This window comes from Drosophila ficusphila, unplaced genomic scaffold (assembly GCF_018152265.1).
Source record: "Drosophila ficusphila isolate 14025-0441.05 unplaced genomic scaffold, ASM1815226v1 contig_414, whole genome shotgun sequence".
Taxonomy (NCBI): domain Eukaryota; kingdom Metazoa; phylum Arthropoda; class Insecta; order Diptera; family Drosophilidae; genus Drosophila; species Drosophila ficusphila.
The window spans coordinates 13,977,203-13,997,808 of NW_025064328.1; the positions used below are offsets into that span (position 1 = coordinate 13,977,203).

A 20,606-nucleotide genomic window follows, 5' to 3' on the forward strand; every position below is an offset into this window, starting at 1 on the left:
CCGTTCCTGCGAAGTCCACCTATGACACCTGGGCTTACGTCTACGACCGCAAGAGGAGCAGCTGTGCTGGGGAACACATTCATCAAAACAGGGGGCTACATTCCTTAGGTGACTCCAGGAGCAACTCGGGTACGATGCTGTTAACACTGAGATGTTCAAGAGCTGTCCCCATCAGCAGTTCTCTCATTTCTGTATCGAACCTGGAAATTGATTAAACATTTGTTAACTGAACAGGTACTCAATCTCAGGTGACTCTTCCCCTGTTTACCCCAAACGCTCGTAATAATGTCAGTAATGGTTACAGAATCATATCAATAATTTATTCAAGCGTAAAAGTATTCCAATTACTTCGATTCCTTGATCACGTCTCCTCCCCCAGATTTGCGTAGCAAATGATTCAGTGCACCTGCAAGTGCGGAGCTGAATGGTCTGAATGGTAGAATGCCTATAATGCACCCGCGGAACACTCATTTTCACCCATTTTTATGGACGCCACGGAACAGTTTTCAGGCGAGCAAACGAGGCGAGTCATCTCATCGAGTGGACAGACGCGATCACTTAATTACCTGTGCGAACTTTTCAGCCGCGTACAGTGGGCCCTCGCTAGGGCGGCGGTGCGGAGGGGCGGGGCAACCGGTTGCAGGTCGGACTGACATTTTCACCTTGTTAATTATGCGCACGGTCATGCAAAAATCGCGTAATGAGTGACGGCCATTGAGAGTTGCATTGTCAGCGGACGATGATAGTTTAATTGTGAGCGCTTCTGGCGGAGATCTGGGGGGATCGAAGGGGGTGGGGAGCGGGGATCCTAGCAGAAGTACAGGCTGGAGGGCTTCAAGCGGCCGTACTCCCCGTTCTCGGTGGCCGCCACCCGGATGCCCAGGATGCCGTCCCGCTGCAGCGTGCTCCGCTCCTCCAGGGTCGCCTTCACCTCCTGGGCGGTCACGGTGTACTTCTTGAGCAGCCGCCTCCGGGCGGCGTAGCGCAGGAAGTGCCGGTCGCCGTACCGCTGGCGGCTCTCCAGGTAGATCTGGTCGGTCCGCCGGAAGTGGCAGTCCTGCATCGCCGGGTACCACGCAAACGTCTCCTGCCAGTGGCGCGTGGTGCGCTCCATGGCGTTGCTGAAGGCTAGCTGGTAGCGCAGCTGCTCCGTGGTCACGATGTCCGCCGGCATCTTGTGGGCTTGTGTTTCCCAATCCTTCGGTTGACCCAAGAACAGTGGAGGCGGTCGTTGTGGTTGTTGTTTTTGGGTTGTTGTGGTTGTTGTTGTGGTTGTGGTTGTAAAGTGAATCCGACTGGAATGTGTGAAGTTTCTGGCTGGCCCACCTTGATTGGCAGCTGAGTCCCAAGCCTCGATTCCGATTCCTGTCCAGATCCAGAACCCGAACCCCTTGCTGGTGCCTCCCTAATCGCATTAGCAGCCACTTGACAGGCGACAGGTGCAGTGCATCCAGGTCACTCGGCCACCAGCCAACACCTGTGCAAAAAGGCTCTCGCCCTCCCAAGCACTTGAGAACCTCCATTTCTTCCATTTTGAACAGTTTTAAAACTCGTTGCGAACTCTGAGCTCTGTTTAAATTTGCTGCTTCCCTGTCCCTGATTGCATTCAATCAAATATATTATATGTTGGGCTTCTCTGTTCTTCGAAACTATGCTTTGTTCGGCTGTATTTCGTTTTTTGCCCAAGAAACACACAAAAATCATTTAAAATATGGAAAAAAAATTTTGTTAATAAAATCATTAAAAAGAATTTCATTTCTTGTCTCTACCTCGGTAAGTACTGATCTACATATAGAATGCCATACACCGATGGCTCGTAATAAAATTCTGGATCGGATGGCATACCCGCCTAAAAATTTTGAAATTTAGCCATTTTTCGCAAAAAAGGATAATGTTACCAAAAATGCAAAAATTGGCCAAAAATCGTTTTTTTTAAATCGTCAAAAAAGTTATTAGGATCGTTAACTATGGTCATAAGGTGCTCAAAACATTGTTCGGTTCCGCTGTAAGTCACTTTTTGACCTTATTACTACCGAAAAACCACTAATGTACGGTTTTTTACCAAAATTGTCAACTGATCTTTTCCAGATTGGTTTTTATCAACTAACTCAAGGATCAGTTAAATGGCAGTTAATCTGAAATCAATCGAATAGATAATTGGGCTTTTCTATTTTTCAAAACTATTCTTTGTCCGGCTGTAAGTCGTTTCTTGCCCAAACAACACACAAAAATCATTTATAATATGGAACAAATTTCATAAAATCATTTAAAAAAAACTTATTTTTTGTCTCTATCTCGGTAAGTACTGATCTTAATATAGAATACACCAATTAAGATGCATTGAATCAAATAGATTGTTAGGCTTCTCTGTTTTTCACAACTATGCTTTATTCGGCTGCAAGTCGTTTTTTACCCAAAACACGAAAAAATCATTAAAAATATGGAAAAAATTTTATAAAATCATTTAAAAAAAAAACTTGGTTTTTGTCTCTATCTCGGTAAGTACTGATCTTAATATAAAATAAACCATTGAGTTTTTAGAGTCTAAAATTTAGATCAAATGGGTACGGGGTCTTAGCAAAGTTTTTACCCAGCTTGAGCAACCGCTAATGCTATCAGAGTTCCACACCACTTCGTTTTCTACATACACACTTGGTTTTAAGCATTTCTAGCGACAGTCCCACTGTTGTTTTAATGTTTACGTTGGATTTGGCGGGATTTGCCTTGTGCATCGTTTAAACTTGAGAGAACGGGGAATTCAAGAGCTCAAAGATGCCGGAGGCGGACGGGGATCTAGCCAGGACGAGGAGCTTCCTTAAGGAGCGCCTTCAGCGGGACTACACCACACTGAGGGGCTACGCGGAGGAGCGCTCCAATGTGCGCCAGCTGCTGCAGCGCACCGCAGAGATGGGCGAATCCAACTCGCTTCTGCTCATCGGACCGCGAGGAGCAGGCAAGACCACGGTAGGCATCCTCGACTCAAGCCAAAATCTAGATCATTAACCCCAACCGCTATTCCGCTGCCCTAGCTCATCAACGCCGTGCTAACGGACCTGATGGACAACAAGGCGTTCGTGGATAATACGCTGATCGTCCACCTGGACGGGAACCTGCACACAGACGACCGCGTGGCCCTCAAGTCGATCACCGTGCAGATGCGGCTGGAGAATGCCGCCGACGGCAAGGTGTTCGGATCGTTCGCCGAGAACCTGGCCTTCCTGCTGCAGTGCCTTAAGGCGGGCGGCAAGCAGTCGAAGAGCGTGGTCTTCATCCTTGAGGAGTTCGACCTCTTCTGCGCCCACCACAACCAGACTCTGCTCTACAACCTCTTCGACGTCTCGCAGTCCGCCCAAGCCCCCATCTGCGTTCTGGGCGTCACCTGCCGACTGGACGTGATCGAGCTGCTCGAGAAACGCGTCAAGTCGCGCTTCTCGCACCGGCAGGTCTTCCTGTTCCCGAACTCAGAACGCTTCGAGGAGTACGTGGCCCTCTGCCGGGAGCTTTTGTCCCTGCCCACCGGCAGTGCCTTGCAGGCGGCGTCGGGGCGTATCAGCAGCCTTCAGAGACTACGATCGGAGGCAGTCTGCCTCGCCAGGAACCACTTCGACCCAGGTCAGTACGCCTTCTCTCCCAGAGTGCGGGAAACCTGGAACAAGCACGTGGCCAAGGTACTGGCCTCCCAGCCGGTTCAGCGCACCCTGCAGACGCTCTACGACTTCGACATCAGCGAGGCCTTCCTCAAGAACTTTCTGTTCCGCCTGGTGGCCCAGCTCCGACCAGAGTCCCCCCACATCAACGCCGAGAAAATGGTGGCCCTGGGCTCGCAGTTTGAAGGCGACGACAAGGTCGAGCTGCTTTGCGGGCTCTCCGTCCTGGAGCTGTGCCTAATCATCGCCATCAAGCACCACTCGGAGATATACGACCGCGACCCCTTCAACTTCGAGATCATCTTTGCCCGCTTCTCCAAATTCGCCAAGGTGTCCACCACGATGCAGGGAGTGGAGCGGTCCATCGTGCTCAAGGCCTTCGAGCACCTGCGCATCGGGGAGCTGATACTACCGCTCTCCGGCGGAGTCGGCGGCGGAGTAGGCAAGGTGCAGAAGGAATTCGAGATGCACAAGTTGGCGCTCACCTATGGACAGATCCAGCAGGCGGTGCAGCGCTACCAGGCGCTGCCCACGGAGGTGGCCCAGTGGTCGCAGAGCTCTCTGATCTAGTGGCCTCTCATCCCCCGGATTCACCATTTTCCTAATCGTTGTATTTATTTAATATGTATTTTTAATAAAGTTCAAACTAGAATGTATGGGTATCAGAAAACATTATTACATTTAAATTTAGTTAGATTTGAGTAAAGGGGAACATCAAAAAAAGGTAAGTACAGGTAAGTAACTAGAATATATGGGTATCAGAAAACATCATTACTTTGGAATTTAGTTAGTTTTGAGTAAAGGGGAACATCAATATGAATTTGGGTCAGGTAAGTACACTTCTTATCAGGTCCAAAGTAATCGATCGATAATGCTAATTCCGAAGACCGCCCGCATTTATTTGGGTCTCCAAATGGGGGACCATCCCTCTATATAAAGTCCATCCGTTTTGAAGCAGCAGTCAGGTTGGTTGAGAGCGGCTTTGCCATGAGATTCCTAGCTTTTCTGGCTGTCCCGCTCCTGGTAGCTCTTGTGTCCCTCGGCCAGGCGGACGACAGTCCAGGATTCTTCCTGAAGATCACCAAGAATGTGCCGCGTCTGGGCAAGCGAGGCGAGAACTTCGCCATGAAGAACTTAAAGACCATTCCCCGCATAGGGAGAAGTGAGCAGGTGAGTCTGCGCAGGAGTCGGCATTCCGGGAAGCCTTTACAAACCATTTACGACCTATTTCAGGCCTCTGTGACTCCTCTAATGGCCTGGCTCTGGGACCTGGATACCACCCCCATCAAGCGCCGTCTGCCCTCCGGGGACTCGCAGCCAAAGGAGCAGGAGCTGAACGTGGTACAACCCGTGAACTCCAACACCCTGCGGGAGCTGCTGGACAACAACGCCATTCCGAGCGAGCAGGTGAAGTTCGTTCACTGGAGGGACTTCGACCGAGCCCTCCAAGCGGATCCCGATCTGTACGGCAAGGTCATCCAGCTGGGCCGCCGGCCGGACCAGCACCTCAAGCAAACGCTCAGCTTCGGCAGCTTTGTGCCCATCTTCGGCGACGACCAGAACCAGGCCTTCATGATGTACAAGAACAACGAGGACCAGGATCTGTACGGCGGCGGGAGCCGCTACGATCGCAACTTCCTGAAGTACAACACCCTGTAAATGGAGGAGCCAGAGATCACCGATTATCTATTTGGACATGAAAGAGCGCTTAGTTTTTAATCGAACATCTAGAAGTGTAAAATCGCCTATACCCAGATTCATTAAAATGATCAAAGCAATCAAACTGAAATGTTTTTACTAAAATAGTGATGAGCAATGAAAAATCTGCCTTTAGCAAATAAAAATATTTGAACAAAGCTTGCTAAAGGACGCAAAAACAAACGTTTCAAGGTACGCCACTTTGAAATCAGGCCAAAATTAGTAGAGTACCAAAACTGACATGAAGAGCGATCGAAAACTGAACTTTTGTAGTTAAATATTTAGGGATCTAGTTTTAGTCGAATTATTGTAGTATGAAAATCCAGTCTTAGCTCCCCCGCAAGCGTTCAGAAACCATAAGTAAAATATCTGAATATTGAGCTGAACGGAGCTCTTTCTTATCGCAGTCCCGGAATAAATGGGAACAGGGCCTTAACGGCTCTTCCTCCAACAGATCCATCCATTCCGACGCATTGTAATCTGACGAGTCAACAACCTAACGGCTTTCGCCTTTCGCTCTCTTGGTCGCTGGGAGGCGGATGACTCAGTGAAGCCATCCCGGCCTTATCAAATTTATGGGGCCCGCTGATGTTAGGAATTTCCAGCGATCGCATTCTTTGCTCCCTTTTACCGACTTTTACCGGTTAATTGAATTAAGCGATCTCCCCGCGAATTGAATTCGCAAACAGGATCATGGCGCCGTCGCATTTTAGAATTTGATGTGTATATTTTGTTTAATTAGCAGGCCGCTGTCAAAAACCGAGTTGCTGTTGTTGACAAGAATTCGCAAAAATTTAGTGCTGCCCGCCGCCTGTAAACAATTAAGAGTTACAAGCCGGGCCCAGACACTCCGCGCTCCAACAGACGCGATGACGACGCAAACTTGACTTTGAAATTTTTGCAATGCCTCGCTGATGTTCGGCTCAGATGTGGTTGTTATTGCTTTCGGCCTTTCGATTGTTTGCTTTGTTTTTCAATTTCTATTTCCAGTGCAAGCGTAGAACAAGTTTGCCCAGAGAGTCCAGCGGCTTAGCCAGACACGCGAACGGGGTGTTGAAGGAGCTCTTTTACACAAACTACAGACTACCGTTAGTTTGACTAACTGTAATCGGAACCATTACTCAGTAAGGTTGAGTTTGTTGCAACTGCTTTAAATTGCTTTAAATGTTCATTAAAAATTATCTGAGTTTTCTATGCCTTCTGTTCTGAGAAGATGGGATCCTTCGCCAAGGACTCTCTGGCGGGACGCCATCCCCGCCCCTGCTCTCTCTCTGGGGGGCCCCGCTCTCGCTTTCGCTCAGTGGCGCTTTCGCGCGGGGCTACCGCTCTCTCAGCAGCTCTCCGAGCGCCAAGCCGCTCTCAGCGCTTAAATACGTGGGCCGCGCCAGCGTCGTCCGAAGACGACTCACAAACCCCGCCGCGATCGGTTGTGCTTTAGACCCAAAAACATATACGTAAATAGCTTGGAATTCGCCGTTTTCGTGATCGAGTTGTAGGCGCCTCCCCCCACCACCGCTCCCCGCTTTCGCCCAGCAGCAGATGTGTGAAACAAGCTTTTGCGTTTCGAACTGAGCCGAACGCACACACTTAAGACCAAAAAACAGCGATAATACGAATTGGCCACGCTCGTTGTTTGGGCTAATTCGGTTAAGTGCGTCGGAAAGAAAGTCCACGGCGCCAGCCCCCGAGACCAGCTGATAACCCACTGAGCGGCCACAAAGGCGCTTTTATTGGGCCCTAAAAAAGAAAGTCGCCGCACAGAGGTTACACAACCGGGGCGTGCAATTGACCCACGGACAACTTACACCGGCCAACGAGCAACGGACCCCGGATCACGTATCCCCTGAACTCCTCGCCTGGTGTGGAGTACGCAACAACAACGCCACTATGACGACTGCGGCGAAAGCAATCTTGGCCTGCTGCCTGCTGGCCGCCTTCCACATGCAAATCAGCTCGTCATCGGCCATTCCCATTTGGGAGTTTCTGACCCGCAACGAGAAGGTAAGAGAAAATCCCCCCAGATTGCGCATACGCAGCGTGTGCCGGGTGCAGGTTGCGCATACGCCCCGTTCACTCCACTTACATGCGCCAATTGTCCTTGGCATTGCGCATCTGTCTAGTTTGCTAAATCTGTCGGGCTTGTCGAATCTAGCGCACATCTGAATACTTGATCAGCCGAGCATTATGGTCGTTATTAATATTGATATTGAAATTGATATTGATATGGTGATGTTGTGATAACTTCAATGAGTTCGCATATTAACGGCGTTTTGCCCGCTTCTGTTTTCTTACGCTTCGCTCTGCGGTCCACCGAAAACAAAAGGAATGAATATGAAAATGGAAATGAATATGAATGGTTGACAAGACGCGGTTCATTGTCAGTGAGCGGTATTCGCTGGCTTATTTGCATAACTGTACCGCGATTGGCATCGTAACCAACAAAATAACACAATAAATACTCGAGCCGAATAACTGAAAAAGAACGGTCCTTGGCATAAATAGACGCCTGCAGAGTGCGGTCTTGACATTGGGCGTTATCAGAGTCTGGCGAGGATTGCGGTGCCTGGGAGTACCGGTCTGGCGGACCGGCTGGCTGCCACTTGACCACGCGATTTCGAGCGCGTTCGAGACGCAAGCAGAGCCACAAATATCATCGGCAATCTGGTTTCACAACCGATGGAGCGGAAAGGTTATGCTCGTGGGGCTTTGGATCCATCGGCGATTAGTCAGCCGATCCCCCGAAATATGCGAGTTCAGCCGAGCGCGGAGCAAACATTAATTTGCATTTATGAAACAACGGTTTCAGTTTACATTCGCAAGTGCTGTAAACTGCCAGCAAAAAACTAAAAGCTTTTCACTTTTCAGCGCAAATGTTTGTGCAACAAAGCGTGACAACGTTGTGGCAATTTTCTCCGCAGTTTTTGTTTATTTTATGTTTTTTGGTTAATGAACTCCCAGCCGTTGTGGTTTTTGTTTTGTTATTGTTATTGTTCGCTTATTAATTAGCCGATGGACTTTAATTTATATATAGCAATTTGCCAGTCATTAGATCTTTTTGCCCGCTGCCTTTGGCTGGCAGCGCATCAATCTGAACCGCTTTTTCGACCGCTAAGCACGCGAACTGCGCCTTAAAAATCCCGCAGATCGAGACAATAGAGCCCAGAATAATGTTACCCGATCCAGCCAGAAGTGATTGAAAGCCACATCCGGCACCCCCACACGAGTCCGCTTAAACGAGAAAATAATTTCTAAAAAGGCAATTAAGAGCCCAAAAGTAGAAACGCAATTTGCGGGCCTGCTCGCTGATGATACTGGCCTGTGGTGTCCGCGTCTTGCAATTAATGTACATTTCTAACGATATCTCGCCTCGGAACACTCACTTATTTATAGAAGATGCTTCAGCTTCCTGTTTTGAGGTGATTTTGTGCCGCTTCCCCCAAGTGGTCGCTGCTATTTAGACGCTTTCGATTTTCGGTTGCAAAAATAAACAACAGATTAACCGTTTTTGTTGCCCTTTATGTTTTTATGAGTGCAAACGCGTTTAGCCGGTTTGCGGTTCGAACTCCAATAAATAAATTATGTTCGCATTACTTTTTGTGTTTACGTAAAGTATGGCGGGATATTCGTTTGTGGGGTATGGCAGGGGTAGGGTAATCGCAATGGAAGCCCGCATCGGAACCCTTTTCCCAGTGATACCCAATCGAACCGGAGTCATTACGGCCTCTCTCTGCTCTCCGCCGCTTTTTATTTTGGTGTTATGAAATGTTTCATTTTCGTGGCTGCTTTTTGTTGATTTCTTTTGCTGGCAATTTCGATGTTTCGATGTTTCATAATGTAACCTGCGCATATCAACAGGTTATTGAACTGGTGGTCCGTTGGGGATGGCATGTGGAATGGGACGGGGGCTCGGGGATGGGGCTTGGGGAGATGGGGAGAGTTACGCCCATGCTTGCGGTTCGGGAAGCGACCACGCAAGTCAGCTTAATGGACATCTTCCCATCTTGCCAGCCAGCATCGCTCTTCAGGTGTTTCTCTTCGATCGAACAGTTCCCATGCCCATAAGGAAGTCTAAGATCAGATATTGTTTTTGGCCAAGATCTGTGTTTCTGTAGCCAGCCTCTCATTGATTGCAGTCGCTGTCAGCTCAGTCACTTAGCTGGAAGGCTAATGAATTACAACCTGTCCCCGACGATCTCCAATCTCCATATCTTTATAAATACGAGCGTATATTATATAAGCAAATTAAGTACGTGACTTTGACAACTCCCGCTTTTTGGAATTTCTGCCCGCTGAGCCATAAATAATTTGATATATTTTTTTCGATCTCCTTCATTCGAGTCTTCAATTCTGACTCTGGCGTACTTTTTAATTGTGCCAGGGCCCGGACCATTGAGTCTTGACGCAGTTACTCGAATCAGATAACGCACTGCTGACGTATGCGGCTGGCATGTGGAGGGTAACAGCATGCCTCATAACCGGAGGGCTGAACAGTAAGAATCACAGCGAGCTTTAACTAATCGTTTGCCACACACAAAATATTTAAACAAAAGCACACACAAAAGGGGCGAGGGGGTGGGGCGATGGTATCAATTGCATTTCACAGTTTGCACACGTTTGTGCGGCTGCCCGGGTAACGGTAATTGGTAATGTGAGCCAACTGGCCAACTCCCCAACTTTGGCCCCGCCGCCGATACGATCCGATGCATTATGCAAACGGCGTAAAATTGTAAAACCCCAGCGCTGAGAGCTGAGAGCTGAGCCAATGCAAATGAAGCTCTTCGCTGGCTCCTCGAGTGGTGATGGAAGCAGATCAAGGGTGTATCTCCAGAAGAAGCGACTTTGCAGCGGTGCGGAATCGGACACTCAGAATCCAATAATCCAATGGCCCACTTTGGAACGAACCTTCTTTGTTCTGCTGTTTGCTCTTTCACTCATCGTTCGTTTGTCTGCCACTCGAGGTGCTAAATCGTGAGAAGTGCCGGATTCGGAATTTCTGGGGAGTTTCTGCGTTCGATTATCGCTGGATTAGCAGCGGGGCAGATCGGCATCGATCTGACGTCACCGGCGATCAGAGAAATTCCACAGAGCCAGATGTGTCACCGGCGTAGAACATTCGGCGATAATTAAAAGTCCATTCAACGCTCCGCTGGCCACGGAGAATAGACAATGAGCTGCTGTTTGGTTGCTGAACCGTAAACCCATACCCATACCCATACCCATCCGAAGTGGGGCACATACCCGACCATCCAACCCGCGCCCTGGGAGGCGGTTGCCCAACTGCCAGGCCGCGCTGTCGAAATGCATTTCGTTTGTGCAACGAAAGTGCAATCATCTCCCCCTGACACACGCACCTTGCGAAACCCTCCCACCACCCACCACCCAGTGCCCGGGGCTCCACCTCTGCCTCCTGCTCACCCATGGCCCCATAATTACCGCGATCGCTCTTCGTCACACAGCGAGAAATTACTCTTGACTTTCTCAAGATCTAAATCGCAATGTTCAGTGCACATATTGTATTAGGTTGCCTTATGTTAAAAACCATCTATTCTTAGCAGGACTTAGTTTTGTGTAGGTCAAAAGATGTGGGATTGCAGTTTCCCACTCGCTTCTGAGTTTTTTCAAGCAAAACCTTACCGAATTCGCTTTCTGTGCAGATGTCCCACCTATACTCGACGTTCGCCCAACTGGTTAGCGTGCACTGCAAGTCGACTGCCGCCGTCGGAGGACTGCCGGTGAACCAGTGCAAGCACAACCTGCTCGGCCACGGATCCGCCAAGCTGCAGACGCTCTCCGACGCCCAGCTGGAGGTGCTCGATCCGTATCAGCGCAACGCCAACGAGCTGAGTAAGTGCCCCATCTGCGTGGGAGATCGATCGAAAGATCGGAGATCGGTTTCCGCGTCAGAACTTCCGCAGTGCGCAGCCGCGACGTGCTAGACGTGAGATTTCGATCTCCACCTCGGTCTCGATCTGACCACCCGCCTCTGCTCTCTCTCTTCCGCAGTCTGGGCCTCGATCATGCGGGATCACCCGAGCGGAGCCAGCCTGGTGACCACTCGCCAGCCGCTCCAGCCCCTGCCCACGCCGCCCGCCTCCTCGCTGATCATCCTGACCCGCCAGCAGCTGCCCCACGGTGCACAGGTCCAGAGCCCCAGCCACGGAGCCAACCCGATCTTCGAGAGCGGCGAGCAAAAGCACAAGTACGCCATGGACATGGACATGGCCTACGGCTACCCTTCCGTGCAGCAGTCCAGCAGCGAGCTCCCTGTGGCCGCAGCCCTCACGGCAGAGCCGCCGAAGAGCTTCCTCACCGGTCCCCTGGTGATCCGAGTGCGGCCCGACGGCTCCCCAGTGGAAGAGGACAAGAGGATCCCCCTGCCGCGCGACGAGGACCTGCCCTACTTTCGTCTTGGGCTTGCTGCAGCCCAGCCCAACCGGCACCGCAAGATCGCCACCATCAGCGCCCTGAAGCAGCAGCACTTCGCCTCCGTCCTGCAGCGCGATCTCCAGCCACCCCACCAGGTGCAGCGGCGCCTCTTCCGACAGCAGCAGGCGTAAGGTCCTCCTGACTGGAGGACCCCTAAGCTTAAGTCCGTGTGGAGTGTGGAGTGTGAGTGAATGTGATGGAGCGCAGGCGTCCTGGCGTTCTGCCTCACGAGTGAATGATCCTGCTAGGTTTAGTTGTTTGAGGAGTTTTCTTGAATGCACTTTGAGCTTTAATGGAATTTCGTATCGTATCTGTTTAAGTTTTCTTTAATTTTATTTATTCGCGTGCATTAGCCGTAAGATCAAATAGAGATTCTTGAGTAATAAACCGCATGATGATTATCATTGCTGCGAACGTATTAATTCTGAGGTGGGGGGATGGGGATCTCTGCACAAAGCCAGCGAACCGGTTGGTTATGGTAATAACGAAAGTCGCATCTCCACAAGCCACCAGTTCCTTGTCGCGGGTCTCCCTCACACCCATATTTAGCACGCGAAAGCCTTATTAACCCACATCCACCGAGTTGAAGCCGAACAATGGAATCGCGGGATGGGGGCACTGAATCCGGTTTGGCGGGTTCAGAACGCATTCCGCCCTCCTAAGCCCCCTTATTCCCGGCCATTAGAATCCGCTAAATTCGGCAATTACAATGGGCTGTAATTTCGCTGGCCACTCGTTTATCCGGCCTTTCAGGACGGGCCCATCAATCTTGGCCCTGCAACAAAGGCAGATCAAATGGAATTTACGTCATTGGGGTGAATGCATATTGCGGGGGTTTTCCAAAAGTCCCTTGCAATTCCAGCAGCTTTATTTGCACGCACCTTGTGCATGTTAGCCGCAGAGATGAGAGAAGACTGTGGGTTTGAATTTAGATAGGCCAGCCCGCTACACATTGATACAAAATCGGTAAAGCAGTCGAGCGGAAGTATATTTCTTAACAGCACTCGGTCACACTGGCATCAGCTGTTTAATAGCTGACAAAAATAAGGTAAATACAAAATAGAAGCTAATCAATACGCAGCGGAATACGCGAGAGGCTTTTTAACGTGAGTAGTTTCGATCAGAAAAGCCCCTGTGGAGTGAACCCCATTAGTAGATAGTGGGCTCTCCTCATTTCTTTCTAGCTCAGTAGCACCATGATTCATTGCCTTGTTAATCACAAAAATACAAATCTATTTTTCATTTACATATATATCATATCATTTGTATTCCTGTGTACATCTGTATTTTCAGATATACACTCGATCCCAAAAACATTTGTCGGTGTTTGGCTCTGCGGATTTAACGAGTTCTCAATCTTGTCGCAGACGATTTTTAGAAAAAGGGGACTCCCAGCATATGTGCGGCCGCAGTTCACAGATCGCTGATGATAAAAACCAGTCAGTGCTACCACGACAACGAGACCAGCATGTCGGAGGAAGAGTCATTCGTCATCCTAGGAAGCTCGCCGTACTCCTCGCTTTTGCCGGACCAAAGTTCGCTGGTGTATGACGGTTTGGACGACGTTGAGGAGGCGAAGGAACCCATTCTCTCTGCAAGCATTCAGCAACCATCTGAGGCCAATGCTCCCACCAGCATGACCCGTTCACAGCAACCGAAATCGCTGGACTCCGGCGCGTCCCAGCACCAGTCCCTAGCAGCCAGTTTCATAATGGGCGAAGTGCAGTCCGACGTCCTAAAGGTTGGAGTATGCTTACTCCTTGCTAGCGTCTAACCCCATTCGTCCATCTCCCCACAGAATAGTGTTTACTCGCAGTTTCCTAGCCTCTGCTCGCTCCAGGCTTCCGCCGAGGACGTGGTCAAGCTGCAAAACATGATGACCGAATATCTAGCATTGAAGAGTAAGTGAACCGCAACCATAAAATAGCTCTTCAAAGTTATCCCATAACTATCCCGCAGACACACTTGACAAGGTGAACCACACCATGCTGAACTACCATAAACAGACGCAGCAGTGGCGCCAGGAGGCCGCCGACAGGGAGCAGCAGTACAAGCAGCAGCTACAGGCTTGCCAAGAGCAGGTTGAGCAGCTACGTGAGGAAAACCAGAAGCTTAAGGAAGACCTAGAGACCAAGATGCTTCAGATCGAGTTGGAGCAGAATTGCAGCCAGAAAGAGCAGAGTGAGCTGAGGCAAAGCATCTCCGCGAAGACATCATTGATTGACAACATGCGGGTGGAGATCGATAAGCTGCAGCAGCTCAAGATGGTAAGTAGACATGTTGATTAATCGCCACTATAGTGCAAGTCTCCGGACAGCTGCTGAAATTTCTCAGCCCACTTCCATATCTACAATTTTAACTGCGCAGTACGAATAAAATAACCGCAGAGGGGGCGTTCCGCCTTTCCTTCTTTTGATATTGCAGCACTCATTTGAATTTGTACCTGAGGACGGAGGCCAAACAGAACCGGACCCAGCCAAGGCCTTGAACTATGTCCAGCGGGACGAACATGACCGTCAAGTGATGGAGTTACAACGTCAGCTCTCTAAGCTAATGGCGGAGAATCTGGAGGCCAACGACATGGTTTGTACTTTTTGATTAACTATTGTGAGTAAAACAACCACCTTAACGCTATTTTCTGTACAACCTACAGAGGAAAACCTACATTGAAGAGATTGACTGCTTAAAAGTAAATCTGACCAGTGCACAAGAACTAATGGAGAAATTGCAACGTGACATCAACGAACTAAAGGCCAAGGACATCCAAAAGCAGGAGATAATCGATCACCTTCAGACCCAGAACGATATATACCGCAGGGACTTTGAATTGGAGCGGGCAGATCGCGAGAAGAACGCCGGCGAGAAGGATCAGTATTTGATGGATCTGCGGGCGCTGCAGAGGAGAAATCAAGAGCTTATCGAAGCTCTAGCCAAGACCAGCAAGTCGGCCTCGCCTGCATCTTCTTTGAGTTCGAGCAGGAGCAGTCTGAGGGAGGAGCAGAGACCAGTAAGAGTGAGAACTTTGCTGTTCACAACGTACAAATCTAAATATTAACTATACTTTTCAGGTCCTTGATCCAACAGGCGCCGCCTCGCGGACTTCGGAGGTCGGCCTGCGCTGTCCCATCTGCTCAAAGTCCTTTAACGTTCTCAGCGTACTTCAGAGTCACGTAAACGATTGCTTAGACAAAAATTAAGACAATTATCAATTATTAAAATATTTTTGTAGTAAACAGTATATTGTTTAAGCTTAAAGAATAGCCACTTGGCTGATTGCCCACATTTAATTACAGTTACGTTAACAATACAAAGCTGTGTAAATTCCTTTAAAGTTTGCTTCGAATGGGTGGCATCTCCAGAGACCACACTCGATGCACGTCTTGGCTGGCCACCAGATTGCTGAGCACCTTTACATCTAAAGCGAAATATGATTAGGATAAGGGATTTAATGACCACTCTCTACTTACCGTTGGTGCGGGCAAACTGCTGTAACGTATTTCGAATGTCACAAATAGGAATGGCTGTATTAATATTTGGGTAGACAATGTCGTCCAACTTTATGTTAGACACACACACACCCAGGATGCAACCGTTTTGGTCGAACATGGGCCCTCCACTTTGGCCTGCCTGTACGCTGCCGTCGGACATGATTGCCCCAGTGTCGCACTTGATTATTCTTCCTTGGAAAATAGAAGGATTGAAGTCGTGTTTAAAACTGAAGTTGACGTAGTACGGAAATCCCGCGTTGTACACCATCTGACCAAGGGTCGCTGGACTTTTGGCAAGGCGCACACAGTAGCGCTGCGGGACATCCTGGGGTGCTGTGAGAAGCGCCAAATCGAAGGGCCGATCGCTATCCGGATTGCACCATATCACCTCCGACTGGAATTCACGATCGGCAGCCCGGCAATTAACCCTCTCGTTGCTCTGTGTGGAGGTCAACAATTAGATGGCCCAAAACAGTGGGAACCAATATTTACCTGCCCCACCACATGCGCGCAGGTGAGGATGAAGTGTTTGTTGTGGACCCGCACGAAAGTGCCGGTGCCTTGTTGACCCGATGACTCTATAACCACAATCGTGCGCTCCCCTGGGCGGTAAATACATATGTAATTAAAATGACGCAAATAGATGTTATTAGTCTATTCTCACAGGCGAAATTCGAGGGCGCTCGAGTAAGCTGAAGCGTGGCAGTGGACATGCCCAGCTGCTCCATAAAGTTACGCAGCAGGTAGTCAAAGTTCGCGGCCAGTGTGAGGTTCACGTTCTCCTGCTGCCGTTGAAACGAGGTACATATCACAATGCCTACCAGTCGACTGAAATAAGAATATTAAAGGAATCCATAATGTCTGTTACTCATCATTGCATACAGCTTGTTGTTGAACACAGCGGATCCCTCACAACCCAAGGGTAAAGCGTTTGAGATAGCAAACAAGCAACCACTGCGTCCCATCACATTGGACACCTTCCCAATGCTGATGGTCTTGTAGAAGTTTTCAAGGCCAAAGGGCGAGCACATGACCAGGACGTCGTCCAGCGTCTGCATGGGTTGCAGGTGTCGCAGGTAGTGGCCGACGTGCGCAAGGAAACGCTTAAAGGAGCCCTCTTTTTCCGGCGTGCGCATGCCCAGCACCACAAAGCTGGAGCGAAGCACCTCGCTCTCGTCAGCGGAGTCCGCTGTGAGCAGGATGCGGTGCAGGTTGCGGGAAACTTCTGCAGCGCAGAAAACATACAGCGGATGGGCCGTGAAGCGGGACAGGATATGCGCTTGCCTGGATCCCGAGGCACCGTTCTGATTCTGCTTCGGCCGCCGTTGCTGCGGATCAAAGGTGACCAGAAAGCTGAGCGACCGTATCCGTCCAACGCCTCCCTCCTCCTCACTCTGAACATTCAGCAGTTGTCCCCTCTGCAGTCTGGCAATGATTCCTTTGTTTTCCGCGGCTTTGTCCCCATCTAAAACCAAATGGGGCTGCAGAATGCTCCCTGAACTGATTATCACATCATTGTTGATTATTATTGCGGATTGCTTTGTGGCCGGTGGACTGGTGACTTCCAGAAGCGCGTGGCGTATCTTCAGCAGCATTATCTTTAACTTGATTGGGATTAGACCGTCGTCATGTTAGGCTGCAGTCGATTATACTATAGATCCGCAGAACACCCTTTGTTTATACTTTTGTTTGCCATTCTCAGCGAAACACAAACAGCAGCTGACTTTCGGCCCAAACTATTTGGGCTTGCCATTCACTGTGCGTGAAACAGCTGATGACTCCAACCTCAAAAGTTTCGCTATGGGGATTTAAACTCTTGTGGAGCTTTGCATAATGTTGCCTCTGCGCTGGAGTTTACTGAAACCACTTCAAGATGGATACCGGCATGGACGACGCTACCTGGCTCAAAAGAATCTCCTGGAACTCACGGACCGAGGATTCTTCCAGGGCATTTTTCCCGACACAGCGGCGTTAGTTCTGGGACTGATCCAAATACAAAAATTTTGTGTATAAAAATTGTTTTCCCGTAGGCCCAAGATTAAGCACCTTTTTACCACTAGTCAGCAAAGCGTTTATGCTGGCTTCGATCCCACTGCCGACAGCTTGCACGTGGGCAACCTGCTCGTGATCATGGGTCTCCTCCACTGCCAAAGAGCCGGGCACCGTCCCATTGCCCTTGTGGGAGGAGCAACTGGGCTCATCGGTGATCCAAGTGGGCGGAAGACGGAGCGCAATCAGCTGGGCGAGTCGGTGATCGAGACAAATCTAAGGGCAATTGAGCAGCAGCTGAGACAGGTGTTCGAGAACCACGAGAAATGCCTGTGGGACACGAGCAAGCACAAATCTCTACTGCCCCCTTTAACGTATGTATATTCCCGATGTTTGAGAGCCTTAATCCATAGCCGTTATCCGCAGAATCGTCAACAATGCCGACTGGTATGCCGACCTGCATCTCATCGACTTTATAGCCAACATGGGACGTCACTTCCGCATGGGCTCCATGCTCTCTCGATCCTCTGTGCAGTCCAGGCTGGAATCGGAGGACGGCATGAGCTTCACCGAGTTTACCTACCAGATCTTTCAGGCCTATGATTGGCTTCATCTTTTGCGCAGGCACAACTGCTGTTTTCAGATGGGCGGCTCCGACCAGACTGGCAACCTGATGACGGGGCACGAGCTCATCAGTCGCGTGGAGCGCAAGCGGGAGGTCTTCGGACTCACCCTTCCTTTAGTGACAACGGAAGAGGGCGACAAGTTCGGCAAATCTGCGGGCAACGCCGTGTGGTTAGACGGAGACAAAACCTCACCCTTCGCCCTCTACCAGTTTTTCCTGCGCATGCCAGACTCTGAGGTCGAGAAACTCCTAAAGTTGTTCACCTTCATTCCGTTGCCACAGGTTGAGCAACTAATGAGGGAGCACACAAAGGAGCCGGAGAAGCGCAAGGCGCAAACGCTGTTAGCTGAGGATGTAACGCTGCTGGTCCATGGAGGTACTACCAGGTGTGTGGCTTAATGATCTGAATTTAATGCGCTTTGGTCTTGCAGAACACGGCCTGAAGCAGGCAGAGCGAGTCACCAATGCGCTGTACAAAGGCAATGTAGAGGGTTTGGCGGAGCTAAACCTCGCTGAAATTCAACAGACTTTCCAGGGAGCCACTATGGTGGATCTACTGACTGAGCCTGGAATGTCCATTCTGCAGTTGGCCATGAAAGCAAAGTGCTTTCCTACCGAGAGTGAGTACATTGAGATTCAAAATGATGTTTTCACTAAATGCTTTACCTTCTTCAGCTGATGCGGTGCGCATTATAAACGCAGGAGGATTCTACGTTAACCAAAAACGAGTACAGAATATCGCCGAGGTGCTCACCACCGGAATACACATCCTGCGAAACGGAGTGTCTCTGTTGCGCGTGGGAAAACGAAACTTTTATATCGTGCGCTGGCAGTAACCAATTAAATCCTTGTTACTCGGTTGTTGTAGCTTGTAATTCGTGTTTAATAATAATAAGTTGGCTTACATTTTAAGAATTGAAACTATTTATGTGGGCCTGGGAGCAGGCTTCTTGCGCCACCTCTTGCGTGCCAGCATCTCCTTGGCCTTTTCCTTCTTTAGGTCCTTGTCGTAAAACTTGCCGCTCTTAGTGAAGGTTTTTTGCTCGTTTCGCATCTCTGCCAGCTTCCGGTTCTTCTGTTTAATGATATTCTTTTTGTTGGCCGACTTCTTCTTGCCCGCCTCAGATATTTGTACCTTAATGTTGCGGCCCTGCAACTCTGTATTATGTAGCTGAAAGGCCTTTTGAAAACTGGGCAGGTCGGTCATCTCCACGAAGGCGAAGCCCCCTCGCCGCTTTTTGGGGATGCGGATTGATTTGACTGTGCCCGCCGCTGAAAAGTGCAGCTCCAGGTCGTCTTTTGTGGTCTCAAAGTTTAGGTTCGTCACGTACAGAACGTGTCTGTTGGTTTTAGAGGCTCCCCGCAGCAAGGAGCCTAATTGTGCAGTTGTAATCTGGCCGTTTTCCGCCGCATCTCCCTCCTCTTCAGAAGCAACACCGCTTTCCGCTGATCCTTCTCCATCTGACCTTTCTTTCTCCTCGCTATCGCTGCCCTCCGAATCACTGGGATTCCGGCCGTCCTCCTTATCCACATAAGTGCCCTCAAAGATTTCCTTGCGCTTCTGGTCGTCGAAGTTGCCCAGCAGGTCGGCACTGTCGTCATTGACTGTCCGTCGCACCCGTTTGGGGTTGATGAAGGACTCTACCTCGTAATCGCTGCCAGAATCGCTGGCCATAATGTTGTATCTTTGATTAATCTTTTGGGTCCGACTTCTCAATTCCCTCCACTTATCCAACACGTGAGACTTCGCAGCGAATAGCAAAAAGAGCTGAAAATCAGTATTCGCGGCGTTATCCAACACTATCGAGCGCCCGCCCTGCAATTCAAATCCCAGGGTCATCGCATTAAAACCGGTTGCATCCGCGGGAGCCAAAGTGGACAGATAGTGGAGTTATCTCCAAATTATGCTAATTTGCGATAACATCGAATGAATAGCAATTAATTTGCGTTATGCGGGTGACCGGTTTGCGCTTATCAGCCGAAAGCTGATCGTGCGCCGCTGACAATTGATGAACGGGCCTGCAAAACGGGAATATTCGCAGAGATCCCTGCAGATAAGTCCAATGAATATGATACTCCGAGTGGGGCGATAATTAATGCATGCAGAATGACTGCATCAATGTCTTTTGTTTAATTAAGACTAACGTCCGTTTGGAGCCAGTTATGAACAAAATTTATGCGATTGGACATTCTGGTCGGTAAAATGTCAAGAAAGAGCTATAAAAGCACAGTTTTTGGATGCATGTAGTCAGATTTCTTTCGCAATCTATCAGCACACACATCCCTTATTCAACCATGAAGTTCGTGGTAAGTGGCTGTATTAAACAATTCGAATATTTTTTCTCTAATAACGTTTTATAAGATTGTTCTTGCCTGCCTTGTTGCCTTGGCTTTTGCCAACGAGGAGGCTGATGTTCTCAAGAGCGATGCCGAGGTTAACGTGCTGGACTTTAACTACGCCTATGAACTATCCAACCACATTCGTGCTGTCCAGTCTGGAGCTCTGAAGGAGCACGACAACTGGGTGGTTTCCGGAGAATACGAGTACGTCGCCCCCAATGGCAAGACTGTGAAGGTCGTCTACACCGCCGATGAGACCGGCTACCATCCCAAGGTCGTCGAGGCTTAAAAAGACAACCATGTTCTTACCACGAAATAAAATGAAAATCCTTTGCTGCAACGAACTCTATGAATTTCCGTTAAATTTGTGGTTTTGTGTGATTTCTACGCGAA

At 49.5% G+C, this 20,606-nt stretch overlaps 9 protein-coding genes across 12 annotated transcripts; 6 read left to right on the forward strand and 3 right to left on the reverse strand.

The window, feature by feature from the left end:
- Positions 1-298: 298 nt before the first annotated feature.
- LOC108090670 lies at positions 299-1,307 on the reverse strand. The gene has a single exon (XM_017189452.1). The coding sequence runs from the start codon at positions 1,172-1,174 to the stop codon at positions 809-811; it is 366 nt and encodes a 121-aa protein (XP_017044941.1). The 5' UTR covers positions 1,175-1,307; the 3' UTR covers positions 299-808.
- Positions 1,308-2,691: 1,384 nt separating this feature from the next.
- LOC108090986 (origin recognition complex subunit 4) lies at positions 2,692-4,317 on the forward strand. The gene is made up of 2 exons (XM_017189942.1): positions 2,692-2,964; positions 3,030-4,317. Exons 1-2 carry the CDS (start codon positions 2,773-2,775, stop codon positions 4,215-4,217), a joined length of 1,380 nt encoding a protein of 459 aa, XP_017045431.1. The 5' UTR covers positions 2,692-2,772; the 3' UTR covers positions 4,218-4,317.
- A 106-nt stretch (positions 4,318-4,423) lies between these two features.
- Positions 4,424-5,417, forward strand: LOC108090674. The gene is made up of 3 exons (XM_017189460.1): positions 4,424-4,477; positions 4,534-4,817; positions 4,881-5,417. The coding sequence occupies exons 2-3, from the start codon at positions 4,635-4,637 to the stop codon at positions 5,304-5,306; spliced, it is 609 nt and encodes a 202-aa protein (XP_017044949.1). The 5' UTR covers positions 4,424-4,477; positions 4,534-4,634; the 3' UTR covers positions 5,307-5,417.
- Positions 5,418-6,753: 1,336 nt separating this feature from the next.
- On the forward strand, positions 6,754-12,175 carry LOC108090845 (rhythmically expressed gene 5 protein). The gene is made up of 3 exons (XM_017189717.1): positions 6,754-7,346; positions 11,000-11,189; positions 11,349-12,175. Exons 1-3 carry the CDS (start codon positions 7,233-7,235, stop codon positions 11,900-11,902), a joined length of 858 nt encoding a protein of 285 aa, XP_017045206.1. The 5' UTR covers positions 6,754-7,232; the 3' UTR covers positions 11,903-12,175.
- Positions 12,176-12,767: 592 nt separating this feature from the next.
- Positions 12,768-15,009, forward strand: LOC108090843 (NF-kappa-B essential modulator). Of its 4 annotated transcripts, none has more exons than XM_017189714.2 (7): positions 12,768-12,819; positions 13,065-13,512; positions 13,570-13,672; positions 13,731-14,038; positions 14,196-14,354; positions 14,425-14,784; positions 14,840-15,009. In XM_017189714.2, exons 2-7 carry the CDS (start codon positions 13,198-13,200, stop codon positions 14,966-14,968), a joined length of 1,374 nt encoding a protein of 457 aa, XP_017045203.1. In that variant the 5' UTR covers positions 12,768-12,819; positions 13,065-13,197; the 3' UTR covers positions 14,969-15,009. The 4 variants fall into 4 exon arrangements, with proteins under 4 accessions (XP_017045203.1, XP_017045202.1, XP_017045205.1 ...); XM_017189713.2 differs by having other exon boundaries at positions 12,774-12,877; XM_017189716.2 differs by having other exon boundaries at positions 12,774-12,877; positions 14,425-14,778.
- LOC108090841 lies at positions 14,990-16,953 on the reverse strand. The gene is made up of 5 exons (XM_017189711.2): positions 16,142-16,953; positions 15,924-16,087; positions 15,752-15,861; positions 15,239-15,698; positions 14,990-15,186 (listed from the first exon to the last, which is right to left on the reverse strand). Exons 1-5 carry the CDS (start codon positions 16,852-16,854, stop codon positions 15,098-15,100), a joined length of 1,536 nt encoding a protein of 511 aa, XP_017045200.1. The 5' UTR covers positions 16,855-16,953; the 3' UTR covers positions 14,990-15,097.
- A 52-nt stretch (positions 16,954-17,005) lies between these two features.
- Positions 17,006-18,785, forward strand: LOC108090842 (tyrosine--tRNA ligase, mitochondrial). Its single transcript, XM_017189712.2, has 5 exons — positions 17,006-17,229; positions 17,290-17,622; positions 17,675-18,249; positions 18,305-18,493; positions 18,549-18,785. The coding sequence occupies exons 1-5, from the start codon at positions 17,093-17,095 to the stop codon at positions 18,707-18,709; spliced, it is 1,395 nt and encodes a 464-aa protein (XP_017045201.1). The 5' UTR covers positions 17,006-17,092; the 3' UTR covers positions 18,710-18,785.
- LOC108090846 (uncharacterized RNA-binding protein C365.04c) lies at positions 18,729-19,628 on the reverse strand. Its single transcript, XM_017189718.1, has one exon. It carries the CDS (start codon positions 19,546-19,548, stop codon positions 18,799-18,801), a length of 750 nt encoding a protein of 249 aa, XP_017045207.1. The 5' UTR covers positions 19,549-19,628; the 3' UTR covers positions 18,729-18,798.
- A 525-nt stretch (positions 19,629-20,153) lies between these two features.
- Positions 20,154-20,540, forward strand: LOC108090695 (larval cuticle protein 9). The gene is made up of 2 exons (XM_017189478.1): positions 20,154-20,180; positions 20,236-20,540. Exons 1-2 carry the CDS (start codon positions 20,169-20,171, stop codon positions 20,500-20,502), a joined length of 279 nt encoding a protein of 92 aa, XP_017044967.1. The 5' UTR covers positions 20,154-20,168; the 3' UTR covers positions 20,503-20,540.
- Positions 20,541-20,606: the final 66 nt, after the last annotated feature.